The 23,391-nt window shown below is 43.7% G+C and overlaps 2 protein-coding genes and 2 pseudogenes across 2 annotated transcripts; 2 read left to right on the plus strand and 2 right to left on the minus strand.

Annotated features, from left to right (window-relative positions):
- On the minus strand, positions 135–2,423 carry LOC8070174 (annotated as a pseudogene).
- Positions 5,559–7,612, minus strand: LOC8071468 (2-methyl-6-phytyl-1,4-hydroquinone methyltransferase 2, chloroplastic). The gene is made up of 4 exons (XM_002443517.2): positions 7,510–7,612; positions 6,907–7,385; positions 6,262–6,568; positions 5,559–6,079 (listed from the first exon to the last, which is right to left on the minus strand). Exons 2-4 carry the CDS (start codon positions 7,362–7,364, stop codon positions 5,924–5,926), a joined length of 921 nt encoding a protein of 306 aa, XP_002443562.2. The 5' UTR covers positions 7,365–7,385; positions 7,510–7,612; the 3' UTR covers positions 5,559–5,923.
- On the plus strand, positions 14,296–18,147 carry LOC8084411 (GDSL esterase/lipase At2g42990). The gene is made up of 3 exons (XM_002442499.2): positions 14,296–14,996; positions 15,121–15,604; positions 17,754–18,147. The coding sequence occupies exons 1-3, from the start codon at positions 14,577–14,579 to the stop codon at positions 17,945–17,947; spliced, it is 1,098 nt and encodes a 365-aa protein (XP_002442544.1). The 5' UTR covers positions 14,296–14,576; the 3' UTR covers positions 17,948–18,147.
- LOC8071469 lies at positions 19,679–22,267 on the plus strand (annotated as a pseudogene).

Genomic DNA, 23,391 nt, shown 5'->3' on the forward strand with positions numbered 1-23,391 from the left:
GAAAGGGAAAAAAGGACCATACTGTAACAACAACAGCCCTATTCTTGTTTCCTTGCAGAACAGCAGCAAAAGACACAGAAAATCTATATTTGAGCATTAGATAACAGCAAGAAGAACACATGCGTGATGGATCCCTACAGGAGACAACATAGTTTATCACCGGTTGTTCCATCTAGGAAGAGGACGATGACAACTGTGATGTTATCGGAGTTTCTCCTTTGGGAAGCTTCTTCCATAAAGCTTGTTTGCTACTTCCTGGGGGTCCTGAATAGGCTTGACCATGGCAACAGCTTCCAGGAAAAATACATTACATCAGGTAGAGTGATAGACAGATCAATTGCATCGAAGGAAATATTTAATAACATCTGTAGGTACCTCATTAGTGACAACATCCCAGAGTCCATCACTAGCAACGGTGAGGAATTCAAGGGAGCTGTCAACCACCTCATGATTGTAACAACAAAAGTAATTTTCAGATGGCTAAACTGGGGGACTTGCTTATGATAGAATCTCTATTTTTTTTGTTACAAAGGCAGCATACTTCCTCACACTTGGAGAACTATCTAGGTAATCCATAAGAAAACAGAAGTACGCGACGAACCCTGATTTCAGGGTCAGTGACAACGTACTGCTTCAAGAGTTTATCACCAAATGCCCAAGAGACAGGAAGAACACCACCCACTCGCCATGTCCCTACAAAATTCGAATAATCAAACAGTAGAAATAAAAGTAATGGCACATATTAAGATAGATGGTTCCTTTTTCAAAGAAGGATTCAGAGGAATCACTACCAGCCCATTTAACAAAGCCCCCTGCATCCTCAATTCTGTCTCTCATCTATCTGATCAGGTTGGTGATCCCTTGAAATAGCAATCGCTGCAGATCAATATGGGGAAAAATTATAAAATTATAGGGTATATGTGCAATGCCATTAGCTTGGAATCCTGGTATTCAGTTTACCGATTCATCATGGGGAAGTACTCGTCCTCCTTGATAAATAATTTGAAAGCTTCTGATACATTTGCAACAAGCTTCAGATGCAACAGCATACAATAAGTTGAAAGCTTCTGATACAAGTTAAAGTATGAGAACAGACACTACGATATGGCACGTTACCGATGATAAACTTACCCTGTCCTCCTAGCAATAACGGCTCTAGGATCTCCAACATTTGCAACAAGCAAACGATCACCTACAATAATAGCTGTTGAGGCGGTTGTGACAACATCTCGAGTTTGACCGAAATTCTGAATCTGTGAGGTTATAAGTTTCAGCTGCAACAAAATAAATAGAAGGATATAAAGATCGCCATATCTCAGTGTACAAGTCGAAAGTCCACTATAGTTAATATGAACATACCAATAGCAGCCTTGGTATCAGTGATTAACTTTGGGTGTTTGACTAAATTGCTGAAAAGATGCTGCTTCACAATTTCACATACTCAGCTGCTCTAACTCCTCCATGACCTACAGAAACAGAAAACCATGCTGACCTTACAACTCTAAATATTAACATCATCATACAGTGCTGGAATTAGGAAAAACCAAAGGAATTGATATCACTTGAGATTTCTAGGAAAATACATACTACCATCATATACATTGAACGTCCGAACATTCCAATTTTCTCTCTGTAAACGTCGTCTGTCCTTCCCTCATAGAAGTCGTCCATCGATGCTCTTTTCCCAGAACTCACAACTCCATAACTGAACCGCCCATTTTCACTATTACTGCAAGAGGAAATGTTATGTCAAGCAAGCACGAATTCGGACTTATGTGACTTTGCACTCTATTACATATGAGGGAGAAGTTCAGTGCAAGGAATTTCCTATGACATTAGTAATAAACTGATTGAGCTGATAGGAAGTTAAGGTGCTTTACAATCCGAATTTTTTTTTTAAAAAAACAACATCTAACTTCCATCAAGTTCATCAGATTAACATAAACATAAGCTTCACAAGATTGGCCATGAGAAGAGGCAGAAGAGTCCCAGGACAGGCACTAACCCGCTATCGTTCCACCCTCATCATATCAAAATGATCGAACCACAAGTCAGTAAGAATCGTGCAGATCCAATTGAAAGCCTGGGCCAGTGTCGCTCAAGTCCATGGCCTAATAATCCCGGTGTCCTAAATCCACAGCCACAGCAAGCCAAACAAGCAGAGGAGGGAGGGCGGTATAATAATATCCCCGATGCCATGGATCTCTGCCCTAAGGCGCCATAGCCTCCTAAAAAGGTAGCCTCTAGTTCCCCATGGTGAAGTCAACCAGATGGATGGGGACGAAGGTGAAACCAGAAGGAGCGGGAGGGGATGATGAGGGAAAAAAAACTGAGGTGGGCGGTGTCCGCCGACGTGTCCCGACGAGCCCCATGCGCGCCACCTCCATGACGCCCTCCCGGCCCTCGCTATGCGGTCCTGGCATCAGCAGGAGACCGTCCGCCACAGGAGTAGTAGGAGGAGCACCACTAGCAAGAGCGAGAGGCGCGTAGATGGAGGAGCTGCTGGTGGTGGTTGTCTACTGCGCGCTCATAGCCATCGGTGCCGTCGTGTCCCCTGCCAACCCGGCGCTCACCGCCGCCGAGGTCTCGCGCAGTCCGGCGTGCTCGTGCTTAGCAGGACGCCAGAGGACAATAAATGAACCTCCACCTGCCACAATAAATTGGCTGCACAGTTGGACTCCACATGTGCTTCCACCGTGTGCAATTAGGCTTTAATTGCCAACGACTGGTACACGTCAGATACTGGAGCACGAATCAATAGGCAAGATCTAACGAACCAAGATAGGGTGGGTACCTGCCGCGGGTACTACTAAAACATTTACCGATGCCCAGCTTACTATTATTGTTAGTGGTGATACCACCACCAGTCCTATTGTCTTGAACTACGGGAGCTACAAACCAGCACATCTCCTTGACCTCCTCCGGCACTGTCAATCAGGATCAAGTAGTAAAAGAAGAAGAATCAGCTGGGGCCTCCCTGCAGAGTCTCTGCCAGAATATAGCAGCGCCATAGATCTTGCCGAAATGGGTATCCAGCTGAAGACCAATAGGACAGCCAAGTTCAGGGACACGCGCTTGGCGAGAGGCTTCTTGTTCAGCAACCTCTTCCTAGCGCCATTGGTCATGGACGACCTCAACGCATGCTGGCTTGTCAACATGCTGGCGTTTGAGATCGCCGCAGGCACTCGGTATACTAACACATCGTATGTCACATCGTATGTGCTGCTCATCGCCATGCTGATGGATCGTGAGGAAGACGTGCACGAGCTACGAGTGAAGCGGATCTTGCATGGAGACTTCAGCGACCAGCGGACGCTTAGCTTCTTGAAGGACCTTTTAGATCTCTTCGACTACTGGACTGAGGAGCACTCCGACTTCATGGCAGATCTTCAGGACTACAGGCGCAAGAGGTGGATGTGGATCTCACTGCACAAGTTCATATACAACAACCTGAAATCCATTGTCACGGTGTTCTCTATAATTAGTGTCCTTGTAGGCATCTTCAAAACACTCTTCTCTATCTCTATGAAGCAACACTAGCTAGCAGATTCATGTGTTATTGTTTGTTGTGCTATCAGTCTAACAATTAAGTCGGGTATTAATTCAATTCCTATATGTAATTGTGCAATTGTATTTTTGAAGTCGAACTGGTGTTGGTTTTACATTTCTCATCACATGTATTATATGAAAATACAACTCTATAAGGCATTATATGTTATTATTATTTGTTTTACAACTCTCTTTGTAATTTGTATCTGTCATATCACTCATAGAATCGGCGCTCTCTCCCAGGCGTTTAAGACTCCCCTGTTGCTGTACGGGCGACCCGTTGCGTTCGTCGGCACGCTTGGACACGGTGTGTTCCCTGTTGCATTGATGTCTCTAATGAAAAGAGAGCACTATCTCATACTTTCATACAGATGTTCCACCAGAACAAGCTCCGGGATATTTTGGACAGTGAAATAGTACAGGATGAAATAATGATAGTACTTCAGAAACTAGCTGAACTTGCCATGCACTACCTAAGCCCAAAAGGAGATGAGAGGCCAACAATGAAGGAAGTTGCAGAGCAACTACAAACGTTGAGAAGGCTCGATGTTATTAAAAAGGGTCATCAGCATATCCCCTTCAAATGAAACGGAAGACCAGAGCTTGGAGACAACCAAACTGGTTTTGGAGGTGGTTGTCAGCGGCGGAACCAGAGAAAAAACTAAGGGGCGACCAAGGTGAAGGTAAGGCATGGAGACAATAACTTCAAAAACTCCACTTTGAAATAACAATTACAACCATGACTGAAGCAAGAATATTTTTAAAAAATTCAGACCATAGGGGGGGGGGGGCTTGGCCCCTGCTAGCCCCCCTAGTTCCGCCGGTGGTTGTTGTGGCTTCTTTGTGGGCCAGCAATACCGCCAACCGCTTGGCCCCTGCTAGCCTCCCTAGATCCACTAGTGGTTGTTGTGGACTCTTTTGTGGGCCGGCAATACCGCCAACCGCGGTGCTAGAGGAGCCCAAATCGTGGCTATGTCCAGACAGGCAAGTAGCTGCACAGCTGGAGGTTGTGGGAAGGAAAATATGATCTTAGGAGAGATAATAGGAGATTGGTTATTTTCTAAAAGTGCACCTATCGTATATAGGACACTCTGAAAGTTTGTAAAAGGCATCGAGAGAAATAAACCTTCCCTGGGAAGGGTGTGGGTTTCCTCTCGACGGTGGCAACGGAGCCTTCCGCCGCCGCCGCCGCCGCCGCCGCCGCCGTCACCCACAACCAGCCTCCGGTTCCCAGATATCCCAATGTGTTCTTCTTCCCAATCTCAATTGCTCATGCATTCTTCCCTGCACTCTCCGCATCACGTACCCATGCCGTAACAGAGGTAGACTTTGCAAGATAACTACATGCAACGTCGCCTCAATTTCGTATGATGGTTTAAATTTTTCCGCTGCGTAAAAATTGTTTTATGTACTTGCCATCCGTTTGTGTGCGTGCACATCAAAATCATCACTCATGTGCCACAATTGTCAGAGTTAACTGCATCTATAGTCTAAATTGAAACTCTATTTGGGCTTGAATTAACTTGGTCACATGTACATGCATTCCGAGGTTTTCTTACACATTCATTAGAGCAACCTTTCTCCAGATTCAGGATTTGAACATACTGGATTATAACAAATACATACACTTTATGCAAGAAATGAGTGGTTTAATCAAATCTATGCTACTATGGTAACCTACATTGTACAACATTTCATTCCCTCCTACAGATCGAGGCTGGGTGCTACATGGAAATTGGAACCTCAATGGACAACAGTAGTTTATTCAGTACTATGCAGTATCTTAATTATTCTAGAAAAAGAAAAACGAGTACTATGGTTTAATCAAATATATGCTACTATGGTGCAGTATCTAAATTATCGTACTAATGAAATGAAGAAAGGAGTTTTGCAGAGCCAGGAACCAACTAAAGTATACATTTTACATTCATATAATTTAACAAACTAAATTATACATCATATAATTTAAATCAAATAACCTGCTACGGAGATGCCACTGAAAGCAGTCATGCTCAAGAAACTGGAGAATATCCATGTCTTAATATTATTAATTCGCACAAACAAGAACAACAGTACAAGAAGTACATAGCAGCAGGAAACACAAGAGGTAATAATACAAAATAGACAGGAAGCAACTAATATAGAGAAGACTAAGGGGGTGTTAAAACTTAATATGTACTGTAGCATTTTTGTTTTATTTGATAATTATTGTCTAATTATGGACTAATTAGGCTTAAAAGATTTGTCTCGCAAATTATTCTCTAGCTGTGTTTCGATGTGATGGGTGATAAAAATTATCACAAGTAACCAATGCAAACAGGGCCTAATTCAGATGTTGGCTATCATCTCTTCCATGCATCTCATTCCCCTTCACTCAGATTGGCATGCCATTTGGCACGATCTGGTCCTTTATCCACATATAAATAGGCACCAGAACATAGTATGCAGCACATATTGTTCCTACGAGGAAGCGAAAGAAGAAGATGATCGGATTCACTGGATTGCTGACATCCTCCGCCTTAGGACCAAGCTGCATATATAAAAAATAAAACAGAAAAACTTATACCAAAACCCTGAAAACCTACCTACTGTGAATTGAACAATCTAAAGTCTGAACGAGATGTGCCAAAAACCACATTCAGATATGTAACTATGAATCTTATACCTACGCTTTCCATTATCATTAACAAGATGAAAAATGGAAGGTAGTACCTTCAAGGGAGAGTCTCCACTCGCTCTCTTGACACCTGTGACAGAGCAACCAATGATGAGGCCATGCCTTCGAACACCACGGTACCACTTTGGTCCAATCCTCTTCAGCTCGACATCCTTAAACCCAGCCTTCTGAAACCACTCGATATACTCTTCCTCCTTGGGGAAGAGCATCCACATGTCGGCGAAGAAGCGGGACAGCCAGAAGGTTGGGTACACCGGGCCAATCACACAAGCTACCCCACCAGACCTCAACACCCTGTATGCTTCTTTGATCCCTCGCTGTGGGTCAGGCCAGTACTCTATGCTGCAAGTTACCATGACAGGGCAGGAAAATTATAGGATTTAGAAGTCGCTTAGAACAACAACATGGTCTCCAAAACACAACTAAGTACTTTTTAAGACAAATCTATTCATATGCTTTTCACCTTTGCAAACTCAACAATTTAAAAATTATTATTGATGATTTTATATTCCAATATTTAACCCAAACTTTGTCCAATACGACTTCTAATTCTATGCGGAGAGATTACTTGGGTAGCTGCAATCATCAGTTCATCACAGCACCGTTTATTTGGAACATATTCACAATACGCACAGCAGGTAGTATCGAGTAGCAGGGAAGAAGGGGACGAGAAGAGAGACCTGCCGGCGGAGACATATCGGTCGAAGGAGTCGGTAGGGAACGGGAGGTCCTCGGCGTCGCCCTCCATGATGGTGACCTCCTTGAGGGCCTCCTTCTGCCGTGCCTTCTGGAGCTGGTCCGGCGACTGGTCGAGCAGCGTGATGTTCTCCGGGTCGACGTGCTTGACGATGCCGAGCGTGGTGAACCCCGTGCCGCCGCCGACGTCGACGACCTTGAGGTGGCGGCTGTAGAGGAGGCCGGCGGGCTCCAGCGCGTCGTCGCGCATGTCCTCGGTGTATTGTTCCGGGTTGAAGACGCGGTCGTAGCCGATGGAGATGAAGCGGTAGAACCATAAGGCCTCCTTCTTGTGCTGGATGAAGCGCGGCGCCGTGACGGGCCTTGCCGAGGCCGGTGCCGCCGCGGGGAAGGACGACGCCGCTCGCCGCAGCCTGGCACCGTCGGTGATGGGGCTGCTCATCTGCTTGGATGGAGCCACGCTCTGCTTGTGGAGAGAGGACAGTGATCACGAGAGGATTTTTTTTCTTTTTTTAAGATGTAAGGTGCAGTTTAATACCGTCCAACCACGCGCTTAAAACAATAAAAACTCTGAGGAAAATACGCACATGATGTCAAGGGTGTTGATGCTCAAGGTAGCTGGCCCTCGACTTCGAAGCTCGTAGCTCGGGTGATGATTAACAAAGAGATTAGGAATAAGTATATTCTTGCTTTGCTTCATACTCAGCTGGTTACAGGATATATAAATAGAAGTTTCCTTGGTTCATAGGGCTTGTTTAGATCTAAAATTTTTTTAGATTTTAACACTGTAGTATTTTTGTTTTTATTTGGCAAATGTTGTCCAATCATAGACTAACTAGGCTCAAAAGATTCATCTTGCGATTTACAGGCAATTGTACAATTAGTTTTTGTTTTTATCTATATTTAATGCTCCATACATGTGCCGTAAAATTTGATGTGATGAGAAATCTTGAAAAGTTTTTGGTTTTGGGATGAACTAAGGGCATGTACAGTCCACAGACGGGTTATTATCTGTAAGTTATTATCATATGAGATATAGACAGGTAAATAGACAACTCATACAGTGGACCGTCTATTGGACTGTCTATGAACTATTTAATGTGATTACACATCTAGGATCCATCGTGAATAAGCTCTACGTGTGCTCTCTTATTGTTTGTTTATAACAACGAGTCAAGCAAATAATTTTCATTTCAAAGGATCATAACAACAACACTGAATAAATAAGCTAACTGTAGGCATCTGTACGTATGTAAACACCGAACAAAACAAGCTACCTGCGGGCATCATTCAAGGCATCTGTATGTATGTGCAACCGAACAGAACAAGCTAACTTATTTTTGTTTTTTGAGCATGTGTGTGTGCTCTCCGAGTACTGAACAAGCTAACTGACAAATACGACACGGACTGAGTGTACTGAAAGTCTAAATCATGGCAGCGCGTGTGTGTGCTCATGGCAGTGCCCAGCATGACTTCCTCCGCGCACGGCCATCCTGGATCCGCCCAGCCGTCGACTCGTCGTACAGCGCGGCTCTCTGCAGACGAGAGCTTCTTGGGCCACGAGCCGCACTCGTCCTATCGTGAAGCGACGAAGAGGGGTCGTCTGCTCGTGCGCAGGGTCTGTTTTGCAAAATAAACAACATACAGACGGGGCTTACAGCCGTGCTGTACATGCCCTAAACAAGGCCTATGCTCCTCCAAGCCTAGCCATAACTACTAATCCCCAACCAACTCTTAAATATTGTTGATCCACATGCTCCTCTACTGCTATGCTCCTCACAGCTTTGCATGCGCCTTTACTCATAACTACTAAGACCAGTTTTAGTAGGAGTTTCATTTGCAATTAATGAGTTGCCACATATTCGCTCGGTACTCGCAAAGAAAGTCATTTAGAACAGCGATACGGTCTCTAAAGCCTAACTTTGACTCTTTGTTTTTATAAAAATATTTATCAAAAGGTGGTATATGTATATTTTTTGAAAGTATTTTTCAACGCAAATCTATTTGTATGCTCTTCACATTTCTAAACTCAACAACTTAAAAGTTATTCACGATTTATATTCCCAATATTTAACTCAAACCTTTTTCCAAAACTATTTCTTTTATGAGTACAGAGGGGGTAAGCACTTTTGATGATGGCACTTAGATGCATAATCGGTGTTTGTTGCGTCTGCGATCTATATGTTGTAGACTAGAGTCAGCACTGGCTTCATGATGAGTTCTTGGAAAAGATGGACTAAATGTTGTTTAGAGCTGGTGTGGCGAACTTAATTTAGCCAAGATGGTTGCACAATTTCTTAATATATAATAAGCTCATGTAGAACCACAAACCTCCATAGCCTAGGCTGCAGATGTTACCGCTCCTCGCGCATGTAATAGTTATTTGCTATCTTCTACTTATTATATATAAATCAAGCCGGGAAATTGGATCTTTCAAAAAAAATAGATGAAAGTCTCTTGATATGAATATCAACTCTCTATGAGCCATAGAGTTAAATGTCTATAAAACTATAAAATGAAACTCTGTATTGAAAGTGGTTGTTTCATCCGTGTTTCATTTCATTCCAGATGATATGACAGTCTTGAAAATAACGCTATAAAATTCTCCATTGAGACTGGTCTAATTCTCAACCATCTACTAATTACTATTGATTGCATTCACCCATGGTCACCAAAGTACAGTACAACGCTATCGAAGCCCATCGTGACTTGTGCTCAATTGCTCACGACAGGCTAACCACCAGCGGACTAACTGAACATCCATGGACGACACCGGCACGGCCAACTGAAGACCATGGAGGACCCTCTGGTCCAGAGTTCTCTGAAGAATACGCAGCCTGCAAGCAAGTGATCCGTCGTCTCGACACCGTGTGCCCAGAGCGCACACAGGTTATCATCCTGCAGATTGTGTCTGTGTCGCCATTCTGCCGTCGTCCATAGTCTGCTGTGCACTGATAACCAAAAGAAGAATTTGACCCTAAGAACTCGGTGGCGCTGCAGTTTTCCAGAGCTGCGCTGCCCCCTTCCAGCCTGCAGGATCTGTAAGCACCATTTGGTGTCTCATGTTGGGTTTAGCCTACCCCGATTTGCTTGGGAAAAGGCATACTGTTGTTTTATTGTTCTGCAACATACTATTTTTAAAATGATTACAAACTTCAGAGATTTGAGTTGATATGTCTAATATATATCTCTGAAAGCATGCAACTAGATATAACCCCTTATGTGTGTATAATAATATTGCAGGCAGTTTGCTTATGAATATCTGGATCCAGCTTGTGAGTTCACCATTCTTTAGACAGACAGCAAAAAGGAACATGCTCTTTAGGAATTGTATAAAACATTGGGGTGGTATATGTCCATGCCAAAAGGAAAAAATGACAAAATTACTGATTACTAGTTCAGATCGATACCTGGTGCACATATCCCGTCGACGATTTATACACCCACTCTAGCAACTAGCACTGGTGATAAAATGGTCAGTCGATGCAATCATGTAAAGTGGCTCCTTCAGTATCATTTAAGCACATTATTAAGCACAAAAGAAAAATCGGTTTCAACCATTTGTTCTTGATTTGCAATTATTTCAGTCTAGAGATGTAGTATTTAGTTATTATGCTCTATAGAATAAGGTTGTTTAGTTATTAGGCATGTGAAGAAAATTACATGGCTTGAAGCGTGCAATTTCTGATGCGTACTGGTTGGCTTCTACCTGGAACTAGAGTCATAATGCTTGGAGTTGGAAGTTGGAAGTTGGAACGCACACGCCCACATCAAGGCACCTCGGACCACATCTGACTCCATCCGCTGCAAGCACGTCATAGAGACATAGACTGTGATGTGAATGTAACGTGATTGAAATTGTGAGAGAGTTGATAAAGACGAGGTTCCTCAGTCTATGTTGTCATCATTCTATGTGTAAACAGTGTTTGAAATTAATTTCCGGAACAAACATCTTCACCTTTTAACCACCCACAACAACCACAAGTAATATGGTAGTACCTTTAGATAGCGAAGGCATGATAGCACACCACTTGGCACGATGGCATCATCCAATCCACTCATTGCTGCACGATGGCGTAAGGCACTGGTGGCTGCGGCGGAGCATTGGGTTCGGGTGTTCACTGTTCAGTGGAGGGCAGAGCAGGGGAGGAGCGCGTGCAATTGCAAGGGAAGTGCTTCAGGAGCTCGAAGACGACGCACGAGCACGAGTACGAGGAGGCATATGACGCATGAACACACGGGCACGCGCCGAGAAACCTAGCTCGCCGCCGCCACCGCCGTTGTGATTTTCCGCACCGTCCACCTCGTATCCGTCCTCCGCCGTTGATGTTGAACGTGGTACACTTAAAAGATGCGGACTAAGGGCACTCACAATGCAGACTCTATCATAAAGTCTAAAGTTATTTATTACCTCGAACAATGTGGACTCTAAATAAAACTTGAAGTCTTATTTTTTCTACCTCTTTTTACAATAAATATGCTACCACATCAGTAAAATACCATAAATAATATGTAATTAATTGTCTTGGACTCTGTGATAGAGTCTTGCATTGTGAGGGCACTCACAATGCAGACTCTATCATAGAGTCTAAAGTTATTTATTACCTCGAACAATGTGGACTTAGAGTCTAAATAAGACTTGGAGTCTTATTTTTTCTATCTCTTTCTTCAATAAATATGCTACCACATCAGCAAAATACCATAAATAATATGTAATTAATTGTCTTGGACTCTGTGATAGAGTCTTACATTATGAGCGCCCTGAGTGCCCTAAGGGCACTCACAATGCAGACTCTATCATAGAGTCTAAAGTCATTTATTACCTCGAACAATGTGGACTTAGAGTCTAAATAAGACTTGAAGTCTTATTTTTTCTACCTCTTTCTTCAATAAATATGCTGCCACATCAGCAAAATACCATAAATAATGTATAATTAATTGTCTTGGACTCTATGACAGAGTCTTGCATTGTGAATGCCCTAAGGCTAGTCTCAATTCATGTTTTATGAGAGTGTCATGCACATTAAATAGGGTGCCACACATAAGCAAATTTGCTGACTTGGCAGGGTCATTAGATGAGAGAGGAGTTTCATCTCTATCTAGTTTATAGTCTTGGTAACTGTGCCATGAAACTTTACATTGAGACCGGTCTAACTACTTGAATCTGTGAAAGTTAATCTCACATATTTTCCTTTTATAGTTAGAATTTGTGCATATGTAGAAAGTTACTTAATGTGGCCTATAGTGACAATACACTAGTGATTCTACTAATTTACGAGATTACTGCAACTCCTAGTAATTCACTATATAAGCTATAACATTGTGATAAATATCATCATTAATTATAGTAACACATGTACATAAACATAAATATGTAACCATTTCATCGTAAGTAAATATCTATATTATTATAAATCGAGATGGTTATAGAATAAATTATTATTCTAAATAAATACCAATATTTTAAATAGCGCGCTATTTTCACGCTATAGCGCCGCTATAGCGGCCAGAATAAGTCGACGCGAAGCTATACCTGATTTTTATGCTATCAGCGCTATTAGCGCTATAGCGCCGCTAAACTGAAATAGCGCCATAGTGCCGCTATTTGCGCGCTATTGCTGTTTATCTACTGATAAGAAAAAAAGGCGGTTATGCACTTATTTGTTGTGCAGTGCTTATGCACTTGTGGTTATGCACTATGCAGTCATGCATTATGCTTATGAGTTATGTATTAAACTGTGAAACACCTGTGATTTGTGATTGTGAAATATGATGGTTGTTTGAACTTGTTGCTGTCTATTATATAGTTTGCCTGTTTCTAAATAAATAGCGCACTATAGCGTGGATAGCTACAGCACGTTGTTGTGTACAACAGCCGCTATAGCAGGGCTATATCGCCGCTATAACGTTCGCTATAGCGCAAATAGCGTCTGGGATAGAAGACGCTATTTTCTATGCCCGTTATTTAAAACATTAATAAATACCTATGTTATCTTAAATCAAGATGGTTATATAATAAATTATTCTATGATCGAAACAAGATGGCTAATATCAGTGGGGGGTTTCTTAGGAGTTTCGTGAGTATTGCATGAGATGATATATAAAGATAGATGTTAAAAGTTTTCTATGAAAAGAAATGAGCTGATATATATGGCATATTATATATAGATAAAGAGAGTTAAAAGTTTTATATAAAATGAAATGAGTTTGGTGAAGACCAAATTTATCTATACTGGTATTTTACACATACGAGAGTTGTAATGGTTTCAAATAGCGGGCTATAGCTTCCGCTATAGCCGGATTTAGCGGACTTGCAAGGCCAGCGCTGGGAGAGTTCCCTTTTAGCGCTAACTGATCTTGGCTGCTAACAGCGGCGATTAACGCGCTAGAAACGCCAAACGGGAATGATTTAGCGCCGCTAAGCAGTTTCTGGTGGAGTGGTGGGCCGAAATCAGAGTGGGCTTCCTGTATTTTTCATCAGCCGGAAGCCCAAAACAGCATCAGCGGCCCAAAATGCCACCTGAACCTACGATTCCCTAATCTCAGCGTGGCCCAAAAGCAAGCCCGCGATGGGAGCACTTGACACTTGACAGTCGACACCCTGTAGGCTGCACCAATCAGAGCGCTTCTTTCACAAATTTGTGACGTGTATATTTCACAAAACCGCTAAAGACCTGTTCGTTTAGACAAGGATTGGCCTGGGAATCGTTCCTGCTGCTGATAGCTTATATAAATATGACAAATAATCAGGTTTGAAATAATTTCAGGCCATAGTTTCCCTTCAAACGAACCAGCCCTAAATGAGTTAGCGGACGCTATATTCGGCTATAGCGTTTCTAGCTTCTGCAGAAACTTACCGCTAAGTGCCTTAGCCGGCGATTTTAAACTTTTTTCATAAATTTGTGACCTATATTTCACAAAACTGCTAAATGAGTTAGCGGACACTATGTCCGACTATAACGTTTCTAGCGTCTGTAGAAACTTACCGCTAAGTACCTTAGCATCTGCAAAATACTATTATAGTACTTTTATTTGTATTTGACAATTATTACTTAATTATAGACTAATTAGGTTTAAAAAATTCGTCTCGTAAATTACATAAGAACTATGTAATTAGTTTTTTTATCTATATTTAGTGTTTTATACATATGCCGCAAAATTCGATGTGACGAAAAATCTTAAACAATTTGTAAATTTTTTCAGAAAATAAACGAGTCACCAGGCCTATACCAAATAGTTCCTTACCGTGCAGCGACTGTAGTCCACTCCTTCCCATAAAGTCAGGCAGTGAGGGGGCTATTGAATGCGGTCTCTTAAGCGCGCCTCACATGCAGCTGAGTAGAAGCTTCTCTCTCTCTCTCTAGCTCGCTCTCTCCCTCTCCTGCATCCTATTCCTAGCGCCATCCATCACACGAACACATACGGCGCAATTAAGTGCTACGTGTTATCGCCGCTGAAGAAGGGACCTTATCAATCAGCTAATAATTCATCCAAACAAACAAAACAATCACCAACCTGCTTATATCTCTGCTACATACGGAGTAATGCACCTAGCTAGCACACCCACCTAACCGCGCTGCCTTCTTTCTTCAAGCTCGTTGCGACCGATCTTGAGTGGCCGGCCGGGCAGCCGCGCGCAGCACCGGCGGCAACAATGTCGTCGTCATTATTCCAGATGAGGTCGTACTTCTTCTTGCCGTGCTTGATGATCTTGTTATTCTTGCTGCTCGTCGTCGTCGGAGGTGCGGTGGTGGCCGGGGAGAAGAAGAAGAAGACGAAGGTGCCGGCGATCATCGTGTTCGGCGACTCTTCCGTGGACACGGGCAACAACAACTTCATCCCGACCATCGCCCGGAGCAACTTCTGGCCCTACGGCCGCGACTACGCCGATGGCCTCCCCACGGGCCGGTTTTCCAATGGACGCCTCGCTACCGACTTCATCTCCGAGGCCTTCGGCCTTCCCCCCTCCATCCCCGCCTACCTCGACAAGACCTGCACCATCGACCAGCTCTCCACTGGAGTCTCCTTCGCCTCCGCTGCCACTGGCCTCGACAACGCCACCGCCGGCGTCTTGGTAATTATATTCCTTCCTTCCTCCTTCTTCTAGCTCTAGCTCTAGCTTTATTTCTCCTCGATCGATCCATCGGTGATCGAAAATGGCCGGCATGTCTGATCGAAAAATGGCCGCCGGCCGGCAGTCCGTGATCACACTGGATGAGCAGCTGGCCTACTTCAAGGAGTACACGGACCGGCTGAAGATCGCCAAGGGCGAGGCGGCGGCGAAGGAGATCATCGGCGAAGCGCTCTACATCTGGAGCATCGGCACCAACGACTTCATCGAGAACTACTACAACCTGCCGGAGCGGTGGATGCAGTACAGCGTGGGAGAGTACGAGGCCTACCTGCTGGGGCTCGCCGAGGCAGCCATCCGCCGCGTGCACGAGCTCGGCGGCCGGAAGATGGACTTCACGGGGCTCACGCCCATGGGCTGCCTCCCCGCCGAGCGGATCATCGGCGACCCCGGCGAGTGCAACGAGCAGTACAACGCTGTTGCCAGGACCTTCAACGCCAAGCTGCAGGAGCTCGTCGTCAAGCTCAACCAGGAGCTCCCGGGACTGCAGCTCGTCTTCGCCGACACGTACCAGCTCCTTGCCAACGTCGTCAACAAGCCGGCCGACTATGGTGAGCAGCAACCCCCATGCACCGCGCGGTGTCTTTCTACTTTATTAACATCTTATACTAGTTTAAAATTGGCCGTTTGGGATGACCATAATTAATTGCAAACTTAGAAACGGGGAATAACTATTTGTCCTCGTTTGTAAAACTCATCCGACAAACATAAGGGATAAGGCTCCGCTGCCTAAACCCACCTACAAACCCACAACTACAAAATATCTCACACACATAACATAACAATAGAATTAATGCATCGTTCTAGCGCACTTAGATAAAGATGAGCAGGGTGCCCAGCTCGGCATGGCACGACAGGGCATGGTGTGCTACCAGGTCGTGCCTCCTTGGGTATCATGCCTGGTCAACGGCCCAGCATGGCCCTTCTCGAGCCAATTTTCCGACCATGCCAGCCCGAAAAGCATGGGCCCAAAAACTCATCGGACTAGCCTAGAGCCTGTGAATGCTAAGAGAAAGAGGGGGGAAGGGGAGGCCGCGAGAGGTGGCAGCTGCTGCTGGCGCGCGTGCGCCTCGCGCTTGCCCCGGAGGACCAACAACATGTCATAGCCATGGAGGACGAGGCTGGAAGCCAAATCTATGAGGGGGCTTCGAGGAGGCGACCAGCCATGGAGGAGCGTCACCGCTCGCGTCGCAGAGGATTCGAGAAGGCCGCTGGTAGCAGGAGGTGGCGATGACCGCCAATGAACTCGCCCTTAGGTCCGTCGAAGCATTAGGAGAGGGAGGAGGCGCTCGCTCTCGCCCGTCGACACTGCAAGGAGAGCCCGCGCAAGGAAGTGGAGGGGGTGTCCGTGTTGCGCGCATGTGAGGTAAGGAAGGGGCAGCTGTCGTGCTATGGCTCACGCGACACGAGGGAAAGGGAAGGTCGGAGGGGGCATCCACACTACAGGGGAAGGCCTCACCCTCGCGTAAAAGGCGGTGGCTATTGTATACAAAGGAGGGAGAGTGGGGATGGTAGATTAGAGTTCCTAGGCATCGTCGGCTGGTAGCGAGCCTCTCCCACTAACTTGCGGGTTGTGTCATGCCACCCGGTGTTGTGCATCGGGTTGGGCCAGCCTAGGCCCACACAATGCTGGGTCGTGCCATGCTTGGGCCGGGCCAAAAAAACATGCTTTGGACTAGCTAGGCCATTGGGCCGCGGGCTACATGTTCATCTTTACACATAGACCAGTGGTACTGGTAAGAAAAAGGGGCCGCGAGAGGTGGTGGAAGTTGTCGGCGTGTGCCTCACGCTAGGACCATCAACAGGTCGTAGCCATGGAGGACGACGCTGGAAGCCGAATCTGTGAGGGGCTTCAAGGAGGCGACCAATCACCGTGGCAGAGTAGCCAAGGAGGAGCACAACCGCTCGTGTTGCAGAGGATTCGAGAAGGCCGCCGGTAGCAGGAGGTGGTGGCGGCTGCCAGTGAACTTGACCTTGGATCCATCGGGGCGGGAGGAGGCGCTCGCCCTCGCCCATCGACGTTGCAAGGAGAGCCCGTGCGAGGGAAGGGGAGGGGCGTCCGAAGATGTTTCTCTAGATCTCTTCTCCCTTTAGGCCAAAATAAGTTATCATCTAGTACCAACTCCATTTTCTTGGCACCAAAGTATGAAATGAAATTAAAGAACAATCTAGCTAGAATGAAGAGTTTAGTAGCTTGAAATAAAAACCCATAATGCAAATAGTATTTTTTCCATCCCTTGCCATCTCTTTGAAAATGGTTGAGAAATATATGGAATCAGTAGCATACAAGTCTTTGACACCTTACAACTCAAACATTTTAGCAACAAGCTATGACAACAAAGCATAGCATCAAGACAAAGCAACAACTATAAACATTGTAAGGGAAAGAAAGACAATGAATTCACTCCACTTTACATGTGTTTAGTGCAGTTTTAGTTGGCTTTTAAGATGTTTCAAATATTCATAGTTTGAACGTATCATAAATTCATTATGGAAAAAAGGTAGTGACTTATATGTTGAGATAGAACTTGTAGTGAGGATCAGCTTTATAAGAGATATACATATAGATATAGATGTTGATGTATATGCTGCAAAAATTACAAAAATAACTATTAATTATTTTTTAATCCTATGTATATATGCAGCATGTGCAAAGAGTTCTAATCATTAGTTTCATTTTTTAAATTATCGGTTGCACAGGATTTGACAATGCTGTGCAAGGTTGTTGCGGTACGGGGCTTTTTGAGGCAGGTTACTTTTGCAGCTTCAGCACCTCAACGCTATGTGAAAATGCCAACAAGTATGTGTTCTTTGACGCAATCCATCCCACAGAGAAGATGTACAAATTGCTCGCTGATACAGTCATCAACACCACGTTGCATGTATTCATGTGAAATTATTGATCTTCTTAGTGGAAAAGAATCATAGATTGGTCTACAATGCACATAGACACCTTCTCCACAGACAACTTTGAATGTTGAAACTATATCATATCCAGTTATTGCAGCACGTGTGCTATAAATCTTGTATTCCAGATCAATGTTGTAATCACGAATAGCAGTATATGCATACATAGTGTTTCTGTGTTGTGGCATATGACCAATAGGTAGCATTGTTGGTAAAAGTGTTGGATTCGGCAGTGAAGGTGATAATGCTTCATAATGACCGTTGGATGATCCGGTGATGATGAGATCTTCATCACCAGTTCACCACATGGTCAAGTGTTTGATTCGGCAGTCGTGACCACGAGAGAACAGCCCTCCGGCCCATCTGTATTCTGGGCTAGCCCATCGTGAGCAAGACCCATCGCTGTGGGCTTGGGCCAACTAGGCCAATAATAGGTTCTTTCTTTCAATCGTTGGAGGTTCTTCTTCTCAAGTTCCCGCCGCCCTCAACGACCAAGAGTAGTGAACAGCACTGTGCGAGTAATTGTCTGAGCCTTTGCGCACCTATCTTTTCTTCTTGTCACGGTGGTAGCCACAGAATGATGCAAGACAAAACAAAACAAAACAAAACAAAACAAAACAAAACAAAACAAAACAAAACAAAGCAAAGCAAAGCAAAGCAAAGCAAAGCAAAGAAGAGTACAACAGCGAAGATAAGTGGTAGTAGATGGGCGCTTATCTCTGTCGTTGCTGCTACTGTGCTACAGGTTTGTAATTGTAATTGTAACTTTGGTTCAGCACGCTCCAGCTTCAGGTGCCAAACAAAGATGTGGACTGTGGTATCAGAACTCGAGAACGAAACACTCCCCAACCACCAAGGAAACATGGAACCGGACTCCCTTCACTTCTCAAACACAGCCGGATGAGAACTGCATGAGAACAGAAGATCAACGAGTCAAATCATCCTAATAATAAACAAATAAACATGCGACGGCTTCAGGCCTGAAAACATACTTATCCAAAGACAAAATGGTCATCAAACATGATTATCTTTCACCATTGCTGGTGACTAAGCTGTCTCAACTTTCCAAGCCAATCCTTCATTGCTTATTTGATCATGTGTATGTTATTGTGCAGAAATTCAAACTCCTCGAGAACATTAAGCATGCTTTCATACTTGCTACCAGATGCAAAGACATAGAACAAGGTTTGTCTGTAATGATATGAGTGGGAGCTCAAAACTGGAGATAGCATTTCCAGATTTAACAAACCAATAAGAGTTACCCTTTGCAATTTCAGAGAAGCTCCTTAACCAGATAAGGTTTTGATTTAATAACAAACCAATAAGTGTCACCCTTTGCAATTTCAGAGGAGCTTCTTAACCAGATACGGGTTTGACATCTGTATATTCAAATATCTTACCGGACCATTTTCAACTTTGAACAGTACAACATTATACAGTTATATAAGTCCAGTCAAAGTCTTTAGCTTAATGCTAACTCAACTATATTAGTTAATTACCAACGTCAAAACTAGCAGCAGATCCATCGATTTCAATGCATCAGCAGCAGTTTTCATACATCTGAAAGGGATAGCCTAGTCAAATATGTGCAAGCACATTATAACCTACAACTGTTTCCATATAACATCTAGCCCAGCATGGTACACATCAGAGCACCGGCTTAGCTAGGTAGTTAGAAAGACAACACATTAGCAAGCAACCATCATACCTCTCTAGCCATGGAAGAAGCATTAATCCTCCTGGTTCTCATCACCTTCATGGTGACAGTGCCAGACACCTCTTCTGGGCTTGCCATATCATTGCCAGGGTGCCCTGACAAGTGTGGTAATGTGTCCATCCCTTACCCCTTTGGCATCGGTGATGGCTGTGCTGCAGGCAACCTGAACCGCTACTTTGCTGTGACCTGCAAGGACAGTTTCCAGCCACCAAGGCCTATGATTGGTGACCCTTCCAGTGCTGTAGAGGTCATCGACATCTCCCTGGAGCATGGTGAGGTGCGTGTTTACGGCGATGTCAGCTACTACTGCTTTACGTCAAACACCACCATATCAGACAACAACACTGCCGGATTCAGCCTTGAGAACACACCATTCATCCCCTCCACCCGCAACCGCTTCATGGCCATCGGCTGCAATACCCTGGGGCTCATTGGCGGCAACACACACACAGCAACTCAGACATTTATGTGACTGGCTGCTACTCATATTGCCAAGGCATCAACAGTACATCTGACGGAGCACCATGCACTGGGATGGGATGCTGTGAGACCACCATATCCCCCAACCTCACCAACTTCGCAGCACTACTGTACAACCAGAGCAGCGTGTGGAGTTTCAATCCATGCTTCTATTCGATGGTTGTTGAGGACGGGTGGTACAGCTTCAGGAGGCAGGACCTTGTCGGGCATCTTGGGTTCATAAAGGAAAGAGCAAAGAGAGGTGTTCCGGTTGTCGGTGACTGGGCCATTAGAAACGGATCCTGTCCAAAAGATGGGGCAAAAGCACCTAAAGACTATGCTTGTGTCAGTACCAACAGCTACTGTGTGAGTGCAAGCAATGGGCCAGGGTACCTTTGCAACTGCTCTCAAGGTTACGAGGGAAATCCTTATCTTTCCGGAGGCTGCCAAGGTATTGTTTGTTCAAATGAACTCGCTGTTTAGAGTTTAGGAATAAGAACAGCAACTGTAGGAACAATTTTAGCCGGCGTGTGGTGAAAGCCAACTCTTTAATTGAAGGCAAAACTTAAGATTTTTTTTTGTTACTTGTCCAAGTTTTTTTTAACTTCATATAATGAATTAAATTGTATTTTGGTTTTCTTTTTCCTTGTTAAATCCATGTTAGCCTGTTTTCTTAATATTTCCCTACAGACATAGATGAGTGCAAGCTCCGTAAGCAGGACCTGAAGTACAAAGAATTATATCCATGTGAAAATGGGGTCTGTCACAATACACAAGGAGGCTATATATGCAAGTGCAGGATAGGAACAAGATCAGATGGTACAAATTCTGGATGCCAGCCTGTGCTTCGCCAAGCTGAACAGGTGGCCATAGGTAAGGATAATACTTGAGAATAGACTTGAACAATGTAACATGTCTTTCTAGGATTCTGAGGCATCTAATCAGAAGAAAAAACATTGTGCAGGCCTCTGTGCAGGTGCAGTTGTGGTGGTATCTTTGACGTGCTTATTGGTTATGAAGTTACAACGGAACAAGCATAGGAGGGAGAAGGATGATTATTTCAAACAAAATGGAGGTCTCAAATTATATGATGAGATGAGATCAAGGCAAGTTGACACCATTCATATACTTACAGAGAAAGAGATAAAGAAAGCCACAGATAATTTTAGTGAAGGTCATGTTCTTGGATGTGGTGGCCATGGCATGGTCTATAGAGGAACTTTACATGACAACAAAGAAGTTGCCATAAAGAAGTCCAAAATAATAAATGATGACAGCAGAGAAGAATTTGTCAATGAGATAATAGTCCTGTCACAAATTAACCACAGGAACATTGTGAGGTTACTAGGATGCTGCTTGGAGGTAGATGTGCCGATGTTGGTGTATGAGTTCATTTCCAACGGTACGCTCTTTGAGTTTCTTCATGGAACTGATGCCAGAATACCAATACCATTGGATCTAAGATTGAATATTGCTACACAGTCAGCAGAAGCTCTTGCCTACATTCATTCATCAACTTCTCGCACAATTCTGCATGGAGATGTCAAATCCCTAAATATACTCTTGGATAACGAATACAATGCAAAAGTGTCAGATTTTGGAGCATCAGCACTGAAGCCCATGGACAAAAACGATTTCATTATGCTTATCCAAGGAACTCTTGGTTATATCGACCCTGAGAGTTTTGTCAGTCACCGCTTAACTGATAAAAGTGATGTATACAGCTTTGGGGTTGTTCTTTTGGAGATAATGACAAGAAAGAAAGCCATATATATTGATTCTTCTAACGAACAAAAAGCACTATCCTATACTTTCATACTAATGATCGACCAGAATAAGCTCCGGGATATATTGGACACTGAAATAGTTGATGATGAAGTTATGATAGTACTCGAGAAACTAGCTCAGCTCGTCATGCACTGCCTGAGCCCAAAAGGAGATGAAAGGCCAACAATGAAGGAAGTTGCAGAGCGACTACAAATGTTAAGAAGACTTCAGACACAGCTTGTCACCAAGGCCAACCCTATTCAAGAACATTATTCTTATCGAGTACCATTAGTTTCTGTGCCTTCAGATGAGACTGGAATGTTAGAGGACTGAGACAGACAAACTGGTGTTGGGGGTAGATCTTGGAAGATAAATATGTGAAATGCCGATCTTTTATACTTTGCCTTTTTTCTCTTAAATCAAATGAAGCACAACTCTCCTGCTTATTCAAGAAAAAACAAATTCGACACTTTGTACTGCAAGTTCATTGTGTGATTCTTAATATACAACTATATATTGTAAATAACTGTCAGCACTAATTGCATCTGTATTTCGATTTTAAACTTTATTTGGGTGTCAGATTAAACTGTTAACATATCAAAGAGCTCCAGCTTTTCCTTACACAATCATTATATAGTCTTTGTCCAGAACCAGGATTTTGACATACTGGATTATGATAGATAGACTGTATGGCACTGAGTTGATGTAGATCTACTAATCAAATCCATGCTACAATACTACATCAATACCTACCATCATATCTGTTAATGTTGATAACTTATAGTTCATTTGCTATGCAATACCCCATACTACCAAGAGTGGAAAAAAGAAAGTAAGAAACAAGTACAAAGACAAACAAATGGAAGAGAACATTTTGAACTGTGGTTCAACTTCAACAAACAGATTAAACAACATACCTTGTCATCATAAAAAAAATTATCTTGCCACAGAACCAAATCCATTAGATATGCAATCAGGACCTAACATTAGGCTATCCATTCCCTGCACATACAATTTACAGCGCATGAGCATGGTTATCTTTCAGAGATCTTAATTAAACTGTGGAAGGCAAATATAGTAATCAGAATGCACTAGTTTCAAGCAGGATCAGCAAAGACAGCATTAATCACATAGAAATATGTATTTGCATAAGAGTGGGTGCATTGATGCACCTAGAGTGTCTCACAGGAAGGCCTAATTTACAAGCGGTTCTTTTCAATGTTCCATTTTATGGTCCATCCCATCGACCCATTCCACCGAGCAAATGCACTTTCAGAGGAAGCTTTAACAGCATCAGGTCTCAGAACATCATTGCATTAGCATGAAGCAAAACTGTATCATAGAGGGGGAAAACGAAATAACTGCTTGAATTGTGTATAGAACTAAACACCTGACTGTTTACATGAATGTATCTAGCCATGTACAGAAAATATGTAAGAATACACTGATAGTTCGTAGAAATATTACACAGCCAAATTTGTTCAAAAC

This window comes from Sorghum bicolor, chromosome 8 (genome assembly GCF_000003195.3).
Source record: "Sorghum bicolor cultivar BTx623 chromosome 8, Sorghum_bicolor_NCBIv3, whole genome shotgun sequence".
NCBI classification, from domain to species: Eukaryota; Viridiplantae; Streptophyta; class Magnoliopsida; order Poales; family Poaceae; genus Sorghum; species Sorghum bicolor.